This window comes from Parasteatoda tepidariorum, chromosome 3 (genome assembly GCF_043381705.1).
Source record: "Parasteatoda tepidariorum isolate YZ-2023 chromosome 3, CAS_Ptep_4.0, whole genome shotgun sequence".
Lineage (NCBI taxonomy): Eukaryota > Metazoa > Arthropoda > Arachnida > Araneae > Theridiidae > Parasteatoda > Parasteatoda tepidariorum.
The window spans coordinates 37211836-37229853 of record NC_092206.1 but is presented as its reverse complement, the minus strand read 5'-3'; the positions used below and the strand labels follow the sequence as shown (position 1 = coordinate 37229853).

Here is an 18018-nt window from a genome sequence, read left to right as displayed (position 1 = left end):
TTGTTTGGTATCTTTGTTAGAGTCCCCACTTAAACTCTAAAAAGAAATATAACTCTAGGAAAGCGTTCCACATAAAAATGTTTCCGAGAACGTGTTATAGGTTTCTTCATAAATAACACTAAGTTTAAATAAATAACTATCTTTATTAACATTTAGGAAACTTGTAAATTTAACTAAAACATTTTAACATGTATAAAACTTAACCACTTTAACATTGAGGTAGCATAGAAAAAAACTGCGAAAAGGTAACCGGCGAGAACATGCCGAATTGCTAGCTAGAACCGACGGGGAGAGAGAGCAAGCTGTGAGGATGCGGCCAAGTTATATCCAAAACATACTGTGCGCGTTTTACTGATTTCGCCCTTCACGCATATCTCCATTCAGGTATGAGGTTTACGTCAATTACCGGCTGCAAGCTACGTAGTCCAACGTCAGAGATTCGTAGTTCGGACTTTGCATTTCAGACCGCAACGCCACAGTTTCTTCTTCTTTAATTGATTTTTAAAATCATCAGTCATTTTTGGGACACCACTCTGAAGTTAAAGTAATTTGATTAGTCATTTCTTGTAAAGTACTTTATATGTTAAGCCCTTACAACTTACAGTATAATACTTAGAATGAAATAAATACTGTTGTTATACAAAGATCTACTGTTTTTTTTTTCCTTCTATCTTTTTCCTTAGTACTGAGTAAATATGATTACTAGTAAAAAAAAATTTCTCTGAAAAAGATTATGTGGAAATTCGTATCACTTTCATTGATCAACCTGAAGTGTCTCCTATTATTTTTTATTTTATTTTATTCATTCATATTTTATATATTTTACGCTGAAAAACGAAATATAACGTTAAAACCTTTTAACCATGGGAGTTTTTCTCTCATCGTCCAGTTTAAAACATGACATTAAAGGCAAAATTTTTGTCTTTCATTTAAAAGAAATAAATAAATAAAAGAACAGAATTATCTTTAAATAGGATTGAACAAAATGGTTTTATAAGCATCACAAAATTTGGAACTTCAAATAGAAACTAAATTATTGTGCTGCCACCTACGATCGAGGTATCAAGTTACCTATTTATGGGAAGAGGAAAAAGCAATCCTGTTATTCTCTCGCATTCGCAAAAAGACCGATTATGGATTAGTCTAAGTCTAAGTCATGATCTTGAAATTGCTGCATACTTCCATAAATAGCATATTTTCTTATCCTCAATCTATAAATAAAACACAGTTGCAAAAATATAATTTCTTATCTTTAGCAGAGAATATTTAAACCATTTGATTTGATTTACTCTCTGAAATGTAGATGAAACTTGCTAGCTTTTGTCAGATTAAAATAACTCTTTATTCCTCAAAACTAGACCTTACTGAATTGAATTCGTGCAGTGAATAAAGAGAACCAAAAAAATTAACTAGGATTTATAAATTAATTAAAATTCATTTTGTAAAATTGACATATGTTCTACCTTTACATGGAAGATTCATTTTTATATAATGAATTTTAAGATTTTTCAAGAGAGAAATATTATATAATATCTATGTTTACATAATAATAATAATATATATATATATACAAAATCATTAGAAATAGTTTTAAATTTTAATAATATTTAGTGACAGGAATTTTTTAAAAAAAATGTATTGACACTACTGTGACGTCTTTTTTCAAATGGAAGATAATACTCAGATTTCCTTCAATTAAAATATTATACTTATTAACTATTATATATACAAATATATTTGTTCCGAGAGTAAATTTATAAATTTATTTGTAATTCAGCCATTATACATTTTTCCATACTGATTACCATTTTCAACTTTATTACAGAGGTACTTAGAACTACTAAACTGAGTCCAAAATAGTCCATATTCGAGACATTAAAATGGCAGCAGAAAAGAGAGCCTATTAATGTTTGAGCAAACTGCATAATAGATAAAAATTTTGTTATAAAATTTCATGTAAGTTTTAGTTAAGTTAATGCAATCTGATTGTGAACATTTTTAGATTAAAAGTGACAAAAAATTCCGGGCATCTTTAGAACTTTTTATTTTCTTGATTCAATTTTAAATTTTTAAAGAGTCTTGAAATCATCTGTAGTTCACCAAAACAGAGCATAGCAGAAAAAAAAACATTTCAAAAGAAAATTTCTTAAAATATTGTAAAATCAAATTTAGAATTTTAAATAGATTTAAAACAAAGGTCTTGGAATGGTAATATACAGGGTGAAACAGAATTATCTTTACAACTTTGTTGCACATTTTATATCAAGACAAAATTATCTTGCTTGTTTCATTTAATAAAGCTTTTAAATGCTTCTTAAAAAATGTTAATAAAACTCATTTATTAATCCTTAATTCACGTCTGAAAGCTTGCATATATCAAGACGGAAAGATCAAAAACTGGAAAGAAAAAAATCATGTCATTATAGTTTCAAAAAGAAAAAAAAATTTTAAAATTGCGCAAACCCATATTTGTTTCCAAAACTGACTTCATTATAATAATATTTAGCGTAGGTTTTAGTTACTATTTAATGAAACGCGTTAAAAATACAACTATTTTTACGAATTATAACTATTTTAATAACGAATAAAATATTAATAGTTATGAAAAAGTTAGAAAAATAAAAATACATTGAACAAATCCGCTCAACAGAGACTCGCATCGTTAAAAAAAACAGTAATANAGTGCTAAAATTAAAATGTTTATTAATAAATATTTCTATAATGCATTTCGGTATATATTTCTGGAATTTATTTCATCTAAAGTCTTAGATTTAAAAATTTCTTTACGGTTACGTCCAAATATTACATAAGACATAAGAAACTAAAGGGGATTGGGGTATTGTGATTAACTTTTAGTTGGCAAGGAGGGATTTTACCCATGCTCACGCAAAATATTAAAATCATATTTGTTTTTCAAAATGTATATATATATATATAAGTTCAAAATGAAGAATAAAACAAAGAAAAATTATAGACATATGAAAAAAAGGGAAAATAATAAGTAAAAAAATACCAAACAACAGTTTATTTAAAAAAAAAAATGAAAGGTTAATTAACCTGTTAACCTGTAAGAAAAAAACCTGTTTTGCTATGTGGCGAAAACTGCAGGTCAGGATATGACTCTTTACGTGCTTGTTGTTGTAGTTTATTCACGTTGCACTAGGACTGCACAATGGGCCATGGGTGACAATCTAGGAAACATCCCTTAGGATGACCCGAAGACATGCCATCACAATTTTGATCCTCTGCATAGGGGATGACACACCCGCTTTGGTAGCCCGTCAACCTGCAAGCGAAGTTGAGCACTTTGCGTTAGAATATAGTTGAAAGATGAACAATACCGCACACCCTTGGTCCCTACGCAGACTAATCCAAGTGACCACCCACCCACAAACTGACCGCAGCCAGTGATGTTTGACCTCGGTGACCTGCCGCATAGTCAGTTAACTTAACTACAAGATGAAAATTTGGCTAGTTGTCCATTTAAATTGGAAAATGGCCGGGATAGTTCATTCTAATAAATATATTCGGGATAGAAAATTCTTAAAATTTTCCAAAAAGTCGTATGTTTATTTTTCATTGTTAAATAACTTAGTCGGCGCTGCTGTACTAAATTCATGCTATGTGAAATCACTCTGCTGACTTAATCTCTCGATAAACTCCCGTCTTTCGCAGTTTCTGTTCTGTTACTTTTGTTGTTGTTAATTTACGTCGCACTAGAGCTGCACAATGGGCTATTGGCGACGGTCTGGGAAACATCCTCGAGGATGATCCGAAGACATACCATCACAATTTTGTTCCTCTGCAGAGGGATTGGCTCCCCCGCTTGGGTAGCCTGACGACCTGCACGCGAAGTCTAGCACTTTACGATAGAACAGTTTAACGAGGACCAATACCGCCACCCTCGGTCACTACGCAGACTGATCCAAGTGGTCACCCACCCGCACACTGACCGTAGCCAGTGATGCTTGACTTCGGTGATCTGCTGGGAACCGTGTCTTATCGATCAGTCCACTGCGGGACTCTGTTACTTTCATAAAAGCTTAGAAACTAAAAACTTTTCGATTGTTTTCAAAATAAAGTCATAAACCATCCTTCGTCCGACTCTTATATGATTAGGCAAGTAAATATTATCTGCCTTACGAGAGGCTAATGGAAAGCTGATTGAAACTGGATTAAATGACGCGAATATTTGCCTATGCGACTGAGAATCTGATTGGTGCAATTGCATCGATTGATTTTATTACAGCGAGAATAAGCCTAACAGAGAAAAATGCTAACATCTGAAATCATGTGCTTACTAAATCGATAATCTGGCAACAAATAATATTTCTGTTTGTTTACAGTCAGTTTTGATTTTAGAAAGGTAAAAGAAGTTTCATGAAATCGTGTTTAAATGTAATTATTAGTAAGTCTTTAATTCATTATTCAAATGTATTGGTGCAGTTTACTGATTTAGTTAATATTATATTTTAAATTATTTTTGTTGCATTTTTTCTTTAAAAAAAATAGCATCATTTTATAATATTTACTTGAGTTATAAGAATAAAAAAGGACTGGTTTTGGTTTCAAATTTAATTTCCAAACATTAATCTCTCATCAACATTAACTTTTACACTTTTATTAAAAGTTTTGAGATCTCCGTGCTGCCTTAATGAGATGTCCCGTAGATATCGCCAGCAGGTAGCAGCATAATAAATGCGATTCACATAAAGTATTACTTTCCTTACCATTATATAACCAAAATTTTTATTACACCTTTTTTCTTATTTTCTTTATTTTTATCTCAAAATACACACAGCTATTGTTTTACAAGTAGACCCTAATACGAATTTGAGCTTGATGTTTCCATTAGCAAAATATTTTATTTGTTTGATGGGGATTGGAATTAGGGTGACCTGGGGTAATTCCTGATCAAAAAATGCAAACATCTATTTTGTGAAAAAACTATTCAAGATAGAATTTTAATATTTTCTGGAAGTTTGAGGCTATTTGAGATGAGTCCTATGCTACATTCTTTTGTTTAAAAATCTAATTAGAATTTAAAAGAGTTTAAATTTTTAGTGATCAGGAATTACCCCATCTCTTGATCAATTCTGGGGTAAATCCTGATCATTTCTGGNAAAAAAAAAAAAAAACATGAATAGACTTTGAAAAAAAATTCTTTAATTTATAATACATTTTTAACATTCTCTACCTTCTAAACCATAGAATATTTTCATTGCATATGGAAAATGTTCCATATCAACTTTTTCATCAGCTATTCTCATTAGGTTGCTCAAATGCTCATCAGTCAATCTGTTGTGATATTTTATTTTAATTTGGTTTTGGGTGCTAAATGACCTTGTAACAGATTCTGAACTATTCGGAATCACTAATTAAATTTGTAGCATTGTGCACACACTTTCCTGTCCTCTACATCTGCCAGCATAGGCTTTTGAATTATTTCTGTTATAGAATAGTGAAGTTTGCTGAAGTTATTTCCATGTTCATACTTCTTATTAGGTCTTCCAGTGTAATTTTCACAGACTTCAAATTTTACAAATTGCTGTAAATTGTATATGAGGGAGTTTGGTAATTCATTAACAGCTAAAAATAGAGCTAACTTTAAACAACTTATTATACAGGACTCATTTTTTTTTTCTCAACACTTGCTATAGCTGCTTTCATGTCTTTTTCTAAATGGCATAAGATGAAATTTTTTCCAAAATTTAAGAGATTCCCACATTTTAAAATTGATTAATAGAGTGCGCGAACTTCTCACATTAATAATTTTTTAATGAGAGAAAAGAAAGAAATATGCGAGATTCTCGCGTTCTCACACTGTTGTGAAAACACTGATAACTTTAAATATACTCGCGTTTGTACCATGAATATCAAAGTTTTCCATCAGTATTTTATAAAATTTGTAAGGAAATTGCTCTAGAAAATATTTTTTAAAAGTATATTAGTATTTAAGGTTACTATTTTAGTAAATATATTACAATATCTTTTTTTTCATTAAAAGGTGTTTTAATTTTATCTTGAGAAAACTTAAAAAAGATTTTTAAGTGCTTCTGATTGTAAATAAGAATAAGATTCAATAACTGACAAATTTATTTTCAAAAAAGAGGTATCTACTTACATACCCTCCAACTGCTACGGAATTTCCGTAGTTTCAGAAATCTTCTTTTCAGACGGTAGCAAAATTAATGCCTTAATATTTAAAAAAAATTTATTTTAGCGTAACTTGTCCACTATTACTTATAAAAGTGCAGGCCATATGGCTAGATTCTTAAGTTCTGATAAAAGCTTTATGAGAGATCCATTTGCTTTAAAAATTTCTACTTTGGTTCGCTACAACTAGAAAGAATTATTTTCAAAATTCTCATAAGTTGGAGGGTATGTACTTATGCATATTTATTCCATGTTAGTTTCATACATCTTTGTTATTACTGAAAGTATCTTGCAGAAAGATATTAGTGCTAGAGAGTTTTGTTACAGAAAGCCTGAAAAAATTCCGCTTACGGGGTGGCCAATTTATCTGCATTTAATGGTTATTCTGTACTTTTTGTGAAAGGTCAGTTTTCATAAAATCGTGAAAAATCTACTCATAATTTTGTGATATCGTTAAATTATGGACCTGATTTTTAAAAAAATTACAAATACCAGTAGTTGGTTCGAACTTTCTGAAAGAAGGAACCGTTCCCGTGATAAAAATTTTATAAAGGATTTGTTTTAAGGGTAAACTATTTTGTGAAGGGTTCTTTTTCATGATAAAAACTTTTGTAAAGAATCCGTTAATCGACGGAAATTTCTCCTAAAATGACTCTCAAATACTCTTTCTTTTATATTCGGAAGAATAGAAGTATTGCATTAATGTTATATGAATATTTTTATATCATATTGGTTGACAACATATGTTTTCTGGTAGTTATTATGAAGGAAAAAAATAGTTAGTTTATATTGCCTTTTTAAGTGTTTAAATTAACTGTTTTTTATAGTGTCTAATAAGATTATTTCTTTCTTTTTTAGCCTTTAAAAAACAACACTGTGAGATGCTTTTCTAGAAATACTGTAATGGCTTTATTGTTATTAATTGTCTCTTTATTATTTATAAAATCCAATGCTATCTTGGATGATTCAGGTAATGTCTGTTTTACTAGAAAAATTTTAAATAGCATTTGTAAATGTGAGAGTGTATTATCTCCCGAAGAAGAGCAACTTCAGTTTAATTTGTTATGTGAAGGGCCTGATGCTTTACAGGCTGCTATGAAAGCCACCAAATCTCAAAATGATGTTCGAGATTTTGTAAGTGTGGTTCTACGCAATGGTACATTTACCACTATTGGCAGTAGTGATCTAAGAGTCTTTTCATCTGCAAAGATACTTAATTTTTCAAATAATAAAATATCTTCCATCGGAGATGAGGCATTTAAAGAGCAGAAATATTTGGAAATCCTTGATTTATCCATCAATGATTTAAATGAATTACAAAATTCTGATTTTAACCATTTAATGAGTTTAAAAAATCTCACAGTTTCAAGAAATAAAATTAAAACCATTGGGGAAGATACTTTTTCAAACTTGCACAATCTTTTATTTTTAGATCTTTCGGACAATGATATAGAACTCGTTAAAAGTAAGTGGTTCTCACCACTCAGATATCTTCTTTACCTTTCTTTAAGTCACAATAGAATTGAATTAATTAATAACAATAGTTTTGGTCATCTTAGCCATTTGCAGTATTTGGATCTGTCTTACAACAACTTAAAAGCTATTTCTCATGTCGGATTTCAACGAATGAAAGGCCTGAAATTTCTTTCACTGTCTATGAATGAGTTAACTACTTTTAAAGAAAATCCATTGAAACAAAATCTATTATTGGAGCAAGTAAACCTCACAGGTAAAGGAGCTTTGGTTACTTAATATTCCAGCATATATAATAATCCTATATATAATTAAAGCATATAGGTATCAATCAAAATAATATTATATGTGGTTAAATATTATTATTTGGGACAATTTTGTGATTAAATACATCACACTAGAGCTACTCAATGGGCTACTGTTAACGGTGGTAGAAACATCAGTGAGGATGGTCTGATCACGTACCAGCACAATTTCAATCTATCTGCAAAGGGAATGGCTCCTCCACTTTGGTAGCCAGATGATCTGCGGGCCAAGTTGAGCAATTTATGGTATAACAGTTAAACAATGACCAATATTGTGCATCTTTGGTCAAACTCCAGGCTTAAAAAATTTTTGTATCAAGATTTGCCACGCCAGCTATAATCACCAAGGCCCGAAATGTCGTAGGGTGGCTATAACTTAGACCCCTTCTGTGATTTTTTAAAAAGTTTTTCCCAACCTGCTGCCATGGCAATTGTTTTGGTATGGTCACTTTACAGACGGGATGCAACAAGCACTTTATGGTAGTACAGTTTAATGAGGACCGATGCTGCGCACCCTTGGTCCGCTCATAGGCTGATGATAAGGGTCACCCAACAGTTCACTGATCGCAGACGAGTGATGCTTGATTTCGCAGGGATGAGATTTTTCCGCTTTTTAGCGGATTTCCGCTTTTTTCACTTTTATCTCTTGAATTTCAGATTTTTCTAAAAATTTCACTTTTTTTTAATAAGTATTCCGCTTTTTCAGAAAATTCACCGATTTTCAAAGAGAAACAGAAAATTCAAACTACATAGCTACCAATCCTTTCTCATTTTTACTTATTTTAACTATTTTCTCCCTTTTTACTCGCGGCAGATAAGATTTTCTGAATTTTTTACCCACCCTCTTGATACATCCGATTTTTGTAGTTCAAACGACTCTGCTTCTGACAAGCTTTCTCGAGGTCCCAAGCCTGGAATCTGCTAATATCTCGATCTTATTCACACGATTTTAATATCAAACATAGCTTTTAATATTTGCGTGTTGCGATTCTTATTCACGCGATGTGAATATTGTACGTTGCAATTCTTATTTACGAGATTTAAAAATCCGATATTGTGATTCATATTTACGCCTTTTTAAAAACCTATGTAGTGATTCGTATTCACGCAAGTTTAAAATTCAATGTCTTGATTTGTTCATGCGGTTTATAATATCAAACGTTGATTTTCGTATTTATATGTGATTTTAAAATAAGGCATTGGGATTCGCAGTCATGCATTCTAAAAATTGATAATTCTTATTTATGCAATCTAAAAATTATGCATCATGATTCGAATTTACGCGATCTAAAAATTATGAATCGTGATTTGTATTTACGCGTTTTAAAAATTCTATATCCCAGTTTGTATTTGGAAAAAACAGAATTTGTCTCAAGATGTTTGAAGATGGACTAATGACTAAACATAGCAGACCTAAAAGATATAGCAAACAAAAGCTATCACTTAAAAAGGGATTTAAATAAAATTTTTTTCGGGGGGGAAAAGAGTTAATTAACTCATCATCAAAATTTAATTTATAATTGCTGTTATTTATGCTATAAAATGCAAAATTCTTATCAAATAAAAAATAATTATCTAAACAGTTTCTGATTGTCATGTAATTTTTCAAACTAAAATAGCAATTTTTGTATGTTAAGGAGTTACTATATATTTCTACTTCACTGTTATTGATATGTTTCAAAAGGTTCTAGTTAGATTAGACTATAATATGAACATAATGATTCGGTCCATTGTTAAAGTTTTTTTTTCCAATATAATTTAAAAAGTAATATTACTGATATATTTGCTATAAATCACATAACAGTATTTATTAAAAGAAATGAAATATTAATGTATATTCTCAGTAGTTTTAATTTGCTAAACCAGGTAGTTTTTCAAGTAATAATTGTCTCTTATGTGAACTGAGGAAAAATATAATTTCCAGCTTTATTTTTTCAATTGGTAATTTTTATTTTCACTAAATGTTAAGTATCAATGTAATCATTTATATAATAATAGATTAGTACACAATTGTATGTCAACACATTATTTATTACCTTAAACTGTCTGGAATTTATTATTAAAGGGTTGCGCTTGCGTAAAATTTACCATCGTGGAAATTCAGCTTTTTTGCCTTTTGGCTAATCTCATCCCTGATTTCGGTGATGTACTGGGAACTGTGTCCTATGATTAGTCTACTGTGGGACATCTTTAGTCTGATAATGTAACTTGTATAAATACAGAAACATTTATATTCCCTTATAGCTTTTTATTTGTGTAAACTTAGTTTTATATGTTATTATTGATATATACCATTAAGGCAAAGGATGTGTGCTTCTTGTTTTCCAATGGCGCCATCTATGGCCAAGAATTCGATTTCTACCATACACACACATCACGGCTCTTTTTATACACATACGTCACAGCTCTTTTATATGGCGGATCCATTTATACATCCACTGATCGTAATTTTCACCTGAACCAGACAATGATTAACCTCCAATTTAGTACCACAAGAGGTATGATTTTCTATGGGAACAAGGAGGACTTTGTGATCTGATAGGCACCATTTGCTACATGGGGAATCTTCGTTCAGTAGGGATCGAACTCACAATACCTTAGGCACGGGCCCAAAGCCCTTAGTTTTATGTGTTACATTATAATAAATTTATGGTTTGTTACTTTTGTAGCAGTATATTATTTTAAATTAAAATCATGTCATGAATAAAACATAGTTCTTATTCTTCATTAAATGGCAAAGTGCTCAAATGAATAGAGAGGTGCTCAGCGTTGTTGATGTTGAAGTGGTTAGAGGTGGTAATTCAGTCTAGCTACCTAATTCTGTCATAACATTCACCTTCAATAAAATCACATTATTATCAGACACATATACTGGGCATAGTTACTTGCAAGTGTTAGTCATTTTAGCACAAAGAAAACTTTGTGCTTCTCAGGTCTAACAAAGGTATATTCCCTCTGCCAGGTTTACCACAACACTCATGGTGTCACATTCTCATAGGCATTATAGTGCCATAATTTATAATTCCTTTTTAATTATAGTTATTTTGGCACTTTAGTCTTGCTAGAAAATCCTTTTAAATATTTAGTCTGTAATTTCATGCAACGAAGTCTAGTTATTTACAGATGTGACAAACCAGCTTTTACAATGTTACTCTGTGGGAAATTAAGTTAATAGGAAAAGTCCATACAAATTAATGAACATACATAAAAAAAAAATCAAGATAATACAAACATCGAAACATTTTTGACATAGTGAATTTAACTGTTTATCATTGAGTTTAAATTATTTGAACTGACGAACAGACACGAAGCTAGAGAATGGTCTTTTGGGTGCATGGACTGATATATGCACCCAAAAAATAATAAAATTGAACCAGCAAACATTGTCACCTTAAATTACAGTAAAACTGGGTAAAATCTATGCAGATCATAAGCACCACGCTGTATAAGTCATCCAATTCCCGAATTTGAATATTTTAAACTTATTATATTTTTTTTAAATCTCTTTCATACCTAGTTCTAAATTTAAAGCATATTTCTTACATATTGCTGTTTATATTTGTGTTACTATCAAATAGTTACATATAAGTAATAAGCATTGGATTATCCAGAAATTTCGTGCCAATTGTATAACACTAGATAATGTATTTATCAGCACAATTTTTTTGGACAACCCAATGCAAACTGCTTACTGATCAGACAACTTCCAATATTTTTATGTTACTGAAATTTAAATCTTAGTTTTTTTAAATTTTGAATCTTGCTATGTGCTTTGCTTGTAATCAAATGTCTGTCTATGCTTAAGGTGAACATGGAATTTTTTTTGAAAGGTTTTCTTCTTGCAGGTAATCCCTGGATTTGTGATGAAAAGTTACTCCATATGAATGATTGGTTAAAAAAATATGAAGCTTACAAAGAAGGAGCCATATGTAAAGATCCACCTGAATATTACAATTATACAGTGCAAAGCGCTTTGGAAATATTATATATTGAACGAAAAATAGACGAGAGTCCCATTTGTAATGAAACTATGTGTAATTGCACAATCTCTAAAGATAAAGTTATAGTTACGGTTAACTGCAGCAATAAGGGATTAGTTAAACTACCTGGAGCAGTACCATACAAAACTAAAGTTCTTGACCTGTACAACAATAACATTAAATCTCTTAATATTGATCACATTAATGTCACTTTATGGTCAGATGTCTCATTTTTGTATTTAAACAATAATGCTATTGATTCTTTAAAGGGATTAGAAGGCACATGGCTGCTAAGGAATCTTGTTGCTTTGCATCTTTCTAATAATAGTTTGACAGAAATACCAATTCATATTCTGGAACAATTCCGTGGTGGCTTATTGGATGAGATGTACCTTTCTGATAATCCCTGGACTTGTGATTGTAACACTGTTCGTTTTCAAACATGGTTACAGGACAACTACCGAGCTGTTCGCAATTTTCAAGGCATTTGTTGTTCAAGAGATAGTGTGTTTTCCAATCAACCAATACATCGCTTGAAGAAATCTCAGTTGTGTCCACAACAAGAGCAGTTGGTAAATTATCTTGATGTTTTAAATGGACTTATTGCTATCACCATTTGTATTATTATCATAAAGCTGTCTTATGATTATTGGTTGCAAAAAAGAACTGGTAAATTGCCTAAGTTCTTCAGCTTGAATTTATAAATTCCAGCCTCTTATTTTAAGTTTATCATTAACATTCTTTCAAGTTTTTAAGCATATATTAAAAATCTAATTAATTCATTATTAGAAAAACATGAATCATGGTTTTCACTTGATGTTTCCTTTGTTTTGTAATTGCAAAGACTGTTTATTTTATGCTGCAGTGTTAGAAATATTGAAGGCACTCATTGTTCAAAAGATATTGTTTCTAGTTAGTTATTAGATTACTTGAAAAATCTTAGTTGTGTTCCCTACAAATGCAGTCAGTAAATTTTCTTGGTGTTTTAAATGAATTTATTGCTATCGCTATTTTCATTATTACCATAAAATTGTTTGATGGTTCATAGTCCAAAAGGGACTGGCAAATTGTTCAAGTTTTTCTGCTTAAATTTAACCCCTGCTTCTTATTTAATGTTTAACATTACATGTTCAAGAATTTATAGGCATATATTTTTTTAATTTCATTACAAGAATTAATTCATTATTCCAAAAAGCCGCAATCATATTTCATGTTTGAAGTCTCACGTGTCTTGCAATTGTGACATTTTGTTTTATGCAGCTGCTTTAATCTTTGAAATGTCATTGTTCAAGAGATAGTATTACTCTAATTAAACAATGCATCATTTGAATGACTACTGGTTGCAAAACTGAATTATCAAATTGTCTGAGTTCTTTGGCTTAAATTTAATATTGTCATTCTATGTTGATCATTAAATTGTTTTCTGTTCTTGCTATTAGAATCTCATTTCTGTAATATTTGTGTTAACATTTAACTTTATTTTTTAGCGAGTACTTAAACTGCATGTTTATATCAAAGTGCATTGCATTTATATTCATTCATTTTTTTTCTCATTCCCTTGTTTTTAAAGATTGTGAATGTGTAACTAGTTCATTTTAAATATACTGTGTGAAATTCTATGCTCAATTAAACTGCTATGTAGTTTAGAATTATGAAGTGTATTGCTATTTTTTGTATGTTTTCTTTTTTTTTGCAAAAAAAATGCTATTTTTTTGCTAAAAAACAGCATAATGTTATTGCAGTATGCTATTCTTTTGCAAAAAAAATTTTAAACATGTAATTTTTTCATAAATGTTTTTTTCAACGTGTAACATGTATATTTCAAAAATCTTTTTTTTTTTTTAATTTTATTGAAAAAAAACTGACTTGTAGCAACTATATTTTAACAAAAATTTTCTACAAAAAAAAGTGTCAACTAAATATAAATAAAAATTTAAGTGTTTCATTTCATCCTTCAGTATTTTTAAATGTTATGTTTTCCTTTATTTTTTTTTCTCCTTTATTAACCTTTTGAAAATTGGTTCTTTCTCTGTTCAAAACTTCAGAAATTCTGCTTTTCCTTGAAATAAAACAGGTTTTTATTTGTAATTTAACACAAAATAGTACATCGAGAAGAAAATATATAATTTTACTTAATTCTTGGCTTTAAAATTAATAATATTTCAGTTAGACATTGCTACTAGATTACTTTTGTAACAATATTGAACATTTCTTTGAATGAATTCTGTAAATTCACATTTATTTTTCAATTTCTGTTGCCATGTGATATTACTTTAAGTTTCCTGATTTATCATATCAGTTTTTTATGTTATGTCAGAAGTTTAATTTTATTATTCCTCAAATTGTATAAATATGGTAGCTAATTTTTTAGCATACATAATTATCTAACTCAACATTTTTACAAACTTTTGTGTTCAACTATTAGATCTCATTCTCCCTACTCACAATGATTAATTCATTAAAATTATTTGAATTATAAGTTATTATAATTTTTAAAACTAGTATTACTCTTTATGTTCATCGTAATTTTATTGATTTTTCCTATTATATTTTTATCTATAAATGCGGTTTTGGTTTATAATATTTCCACGTTTTCTCTAAACTAAATAGTTTAACTTATGTGAATCTAAGTCAATTTAATCTATGCTCATTATGCTTATTTCTTTTATATAATTTAAACATTTAGATTTCACAGAATTTAAAAATTTGACATAACATTACTCAGTCACAGCCAAAATGTAATATACTTCAATAGAAATTTTATTTCTTTGAGCTCTTTTGGTTGACCTACTGTTAAAATGGCATAAAATTTCTAGGCGTTCTTCTACAATTTTTAAACAACTCCTTTACCTGAGAGCAATAAATTTACAGCAACACAATTGTATATATGAAAATACAATTTCAAAAATTGTTATTAATTTAATAATATAAGATAGTAAAATTATTTAAATGTAAAATTAATGCATTATCCAGTATGTTGAATATGATACTGAAAAAAATATGATATAATACTGAATATGATACTGAATTTTAATTGTAATTATGCATTTTAGTTCTTTTATCTTCATACAAATGTTTGAATTTGATCAAATCTATTTTTTTAAAAGATTTATCCCAACCTAAAATGAAGTGTAATTTTTTAAAAAAAAGGTTATTTCTATTGTATTTTCTAATTAGATTATTTCCTTTCCATATATAGAGTCTTTTCAACATTTTTTAATTACATTCATTGTTTCTTGATTCTTTTTGTAACTGATAGAGTTTTGATAACAAAATATGTTATCAATATGTCAGTATGTTATTTTATAAATATATGTTATCTATGTTCTGTAACACATTTTAAATGTACAGTGCCAAATAGCTCAATTTAATTTTTATTCGTTGTAAATTTTCTTAAATGAAATGTTCCTTTTAGCTATAGTTTTTTTTAAAAATTATATACTATGGTGTGTTATACTTATTGTTTGATGTATTAACTATAATCCGGTGATATAAAATGTTGTAAATTCTTTATAAATTATGCACATTAGTATAGCATTAGAAAAATCAGTTGATGTTTGTTATACAATGAAAATTCATTCCTTGAATGTATTTGAAGTCAAAATGTGTCTGTAAAATGTTCGGAAGCTATATATATATTTCTATGTTGTGTTTGGATGTTTTGTTTGAATGTTTACATATTAAATGTTTATACAGCAGTTTTAGCATTTTTTATTTTAGGCCTGATATGTTATAAAAAAATTTATATTGTTATACTTATTGTTTTACAGAAAATGTTATTTCTTAATATCCAAGAAACATTTTTAATATTTTGTGTACTATAGGGCTCCTTATAAAACACTAATAAAAAACAGGGAAAATTTCCAAAGAAAATAAATAGTTTCCAAAATGTAGTCTACATTTGCACAAAAATATTGCATCACTAACACTTGACTAAACTTCAAGAATTGGGCTTTGGAAAATAATTTTCTATTATATTCTCTGAATTCTAAAATATATATATATAAATTTTTTTTTTATAGAAAGTAAACACCTGCTATACTAAATACATACTACATATATACCAAGAATAATGACATGAATTCTTTAATAAAAATATATATATATATATATTTAGATACATTGCATTTGATAGATGCTTTGCTTGCTTGGTTTCTAATACACATTTTGAGGGAGAAAACCAATCGACCGTCCAAAAGTAATAATTTTTCTATTTTAATGCTTGTATGTTACAGTAAAGAGAAATAATTTATTTAAAAGTAAAACGTAAGAAATGACCAGGAAAAAAGGCAGATTAATGCAACAAACATTATGTATAAAAATGTAGATAGTCTTTTGAAAATGAACTTTCAACATAAAATTGAAAGAACATTTGACTGTAAATTTTTTTCTTCCTTAAATGGCAGTCATCCTGGATTAATGATAATCATCTCTGATAAAAACTGATGTGCATTTAAGACAGTTGAAGTTTTTTTTATATTTTTCTCAAAAAAACAAAAAGGTGTAATATCACCTAAGACTTTCTCTTAAGAACTTTTTTTTGGATAAATACTTTTGCCAAAGCTAATTTTCTTCAGCTTAAACTGTTTTTCAAGTTAACTAGTTTCAGTTTTGCTTTCTGGTTATATAAAAGTTTACTTGTGAGAACTTTTTTCTTTTATGATATATAGATTTATAGGTTTGTTATAACAAACCTATATATATATGTGATATATAGGTTTGTTATAATCATAGAGACATCAGTTTGTTATATATTACTTATAAAATTTTATCTAACATCTTATTTAAAAGACTTAAACTATATAGACTCTTAAATTGAAAGTTATCAATGTGATTTTTACATAAGGAAATCTACTAAAAATCAGATCTTTGTACTTAAGACAAATTTTGGAAAAGACCAGAGAATTCGATATTGCCACACATCTTTTCATTAACTTTAAAGAAGCTTACTATAGTATTAATAGAAATTGCTTTAATGAAGCTCTGGTTGACTATCAAATACCTCCTAAATAAATCATACTTGTAGTAGCTAGTTGCAAGTATATCTACATACAGGATGAAATTTTTGGGGTTTTTATCTAAAGAAATCAAAATCAATAATAGTCAGGGTGATTCTTTACCTTGTCTTCTTTTTAGCATCGCTTTATAGAAAGTCATACGAGATGCAAGAATTAACAGAGGCTTCATTTTTCAAAATCAATATAAATTCTGGCTTTTGTGGGTGATATTGACATCATTTTAAGAACTGTTCCCACATTAATAGAGACTATCCTTACTTTAGAGAGTGCTACTAATAGCATAAACTGTGCTAAGACGAAATATATGTCTATACTAGGCAATGAAATCTTTCATGAATCTCATCTGGAAATTGGTTCTCACAAATTTCAGGTTATTAGACAGTTTTACTTATCTTGGTTTTATAGTTAATCTTCACTACTATTGAGAACCATCCATAACAGACCAATACTTACCTATAACTCAGAGAACTGGATCCTGACCAAAGCTGGAGACAATAAAATAGGCATTTTCGAGAGAAGAGTTTTGCAAGCTATTTTTGGTGGGATAGAAACCAACTATGTTTGGAGAAGATATAGCTTTGAGTATTGATATATAAAATCTAAAAAGGGCCAAGTAAAATTCTTAAAATAGCCGTATGAACTAGGCGGCTTCATGTACTTAAAATGGATGATGATTCCACATTAAAAAAAAAAAAAAATTTCACAAACAGCCAACAAGCACGAAAAGGAGTAGATTCAGATTGACAATGGGATGGATGGAGCTAAGGGAGGCTGACTTCCTTGCTATATGGGAAAGAAACTGGTGCAGAGGAATCGTTCAGAATTTTAGAAATTCTGAACGATAGACACAGGAAACAGCTATCTTTAGAAACGATCAAGACGAGTATCATTAGCGTTATAAGATTAGCATTTGTGACGGTACTATTAAAACAAAATGATACAGACGTCTAAACCCAAAGATAACAGAATTGATGGATCAAGGTTCAACTGTATAATAAAAACTACATTACTTTCTTTAAAGTAATATTTACAAACATGCCATTAATAAATGGGAATATTCAAAATTTTTTTAAAAAAGTAAATAAA

The 18018-nt window shown here is 29.2% G+C and overlaps 1 protein-coding gene across 3 annotated transcripts; it reads left to right on the top strand.

The window, feature by feature from the left end:
- The first annotated feature begins 4307 nt into the window (after positions 1–4307).
- LOC107438309 (protein halfway) lies at positions 4308–15612 on the top strand. Of its 3 annotated transcripts, none has more exons than XM_071178506.1 (3): positions 4308–4408; positions 7015–7885; positions 11780–15612. In XM_071178506.1, exons 2-3 carry the CDS (start codon positions 7060–7062, stop codon positions 12616–12618), a joined length of 1665 nt encoding a protein of 554 aa, XP_071034607.1. In that variant the 5' UTR covers positions 4308–4408; positions 7015–7059; the 3' UTR covers positions 12619–15612. The 3 variants fall into 3 exon arrangements, with proteins under 3 accessions (XP_071034607.1, XP_015906056.1, XP_071034606.1); XM_016050570.3 differs by having other exon boundaries at positions 4311–4366; XM_071178505.1 differs by having other exon boundaries at positions 4317–4398.
- Positions 15613–18018: the final 2406 nt, after the last annotated feature.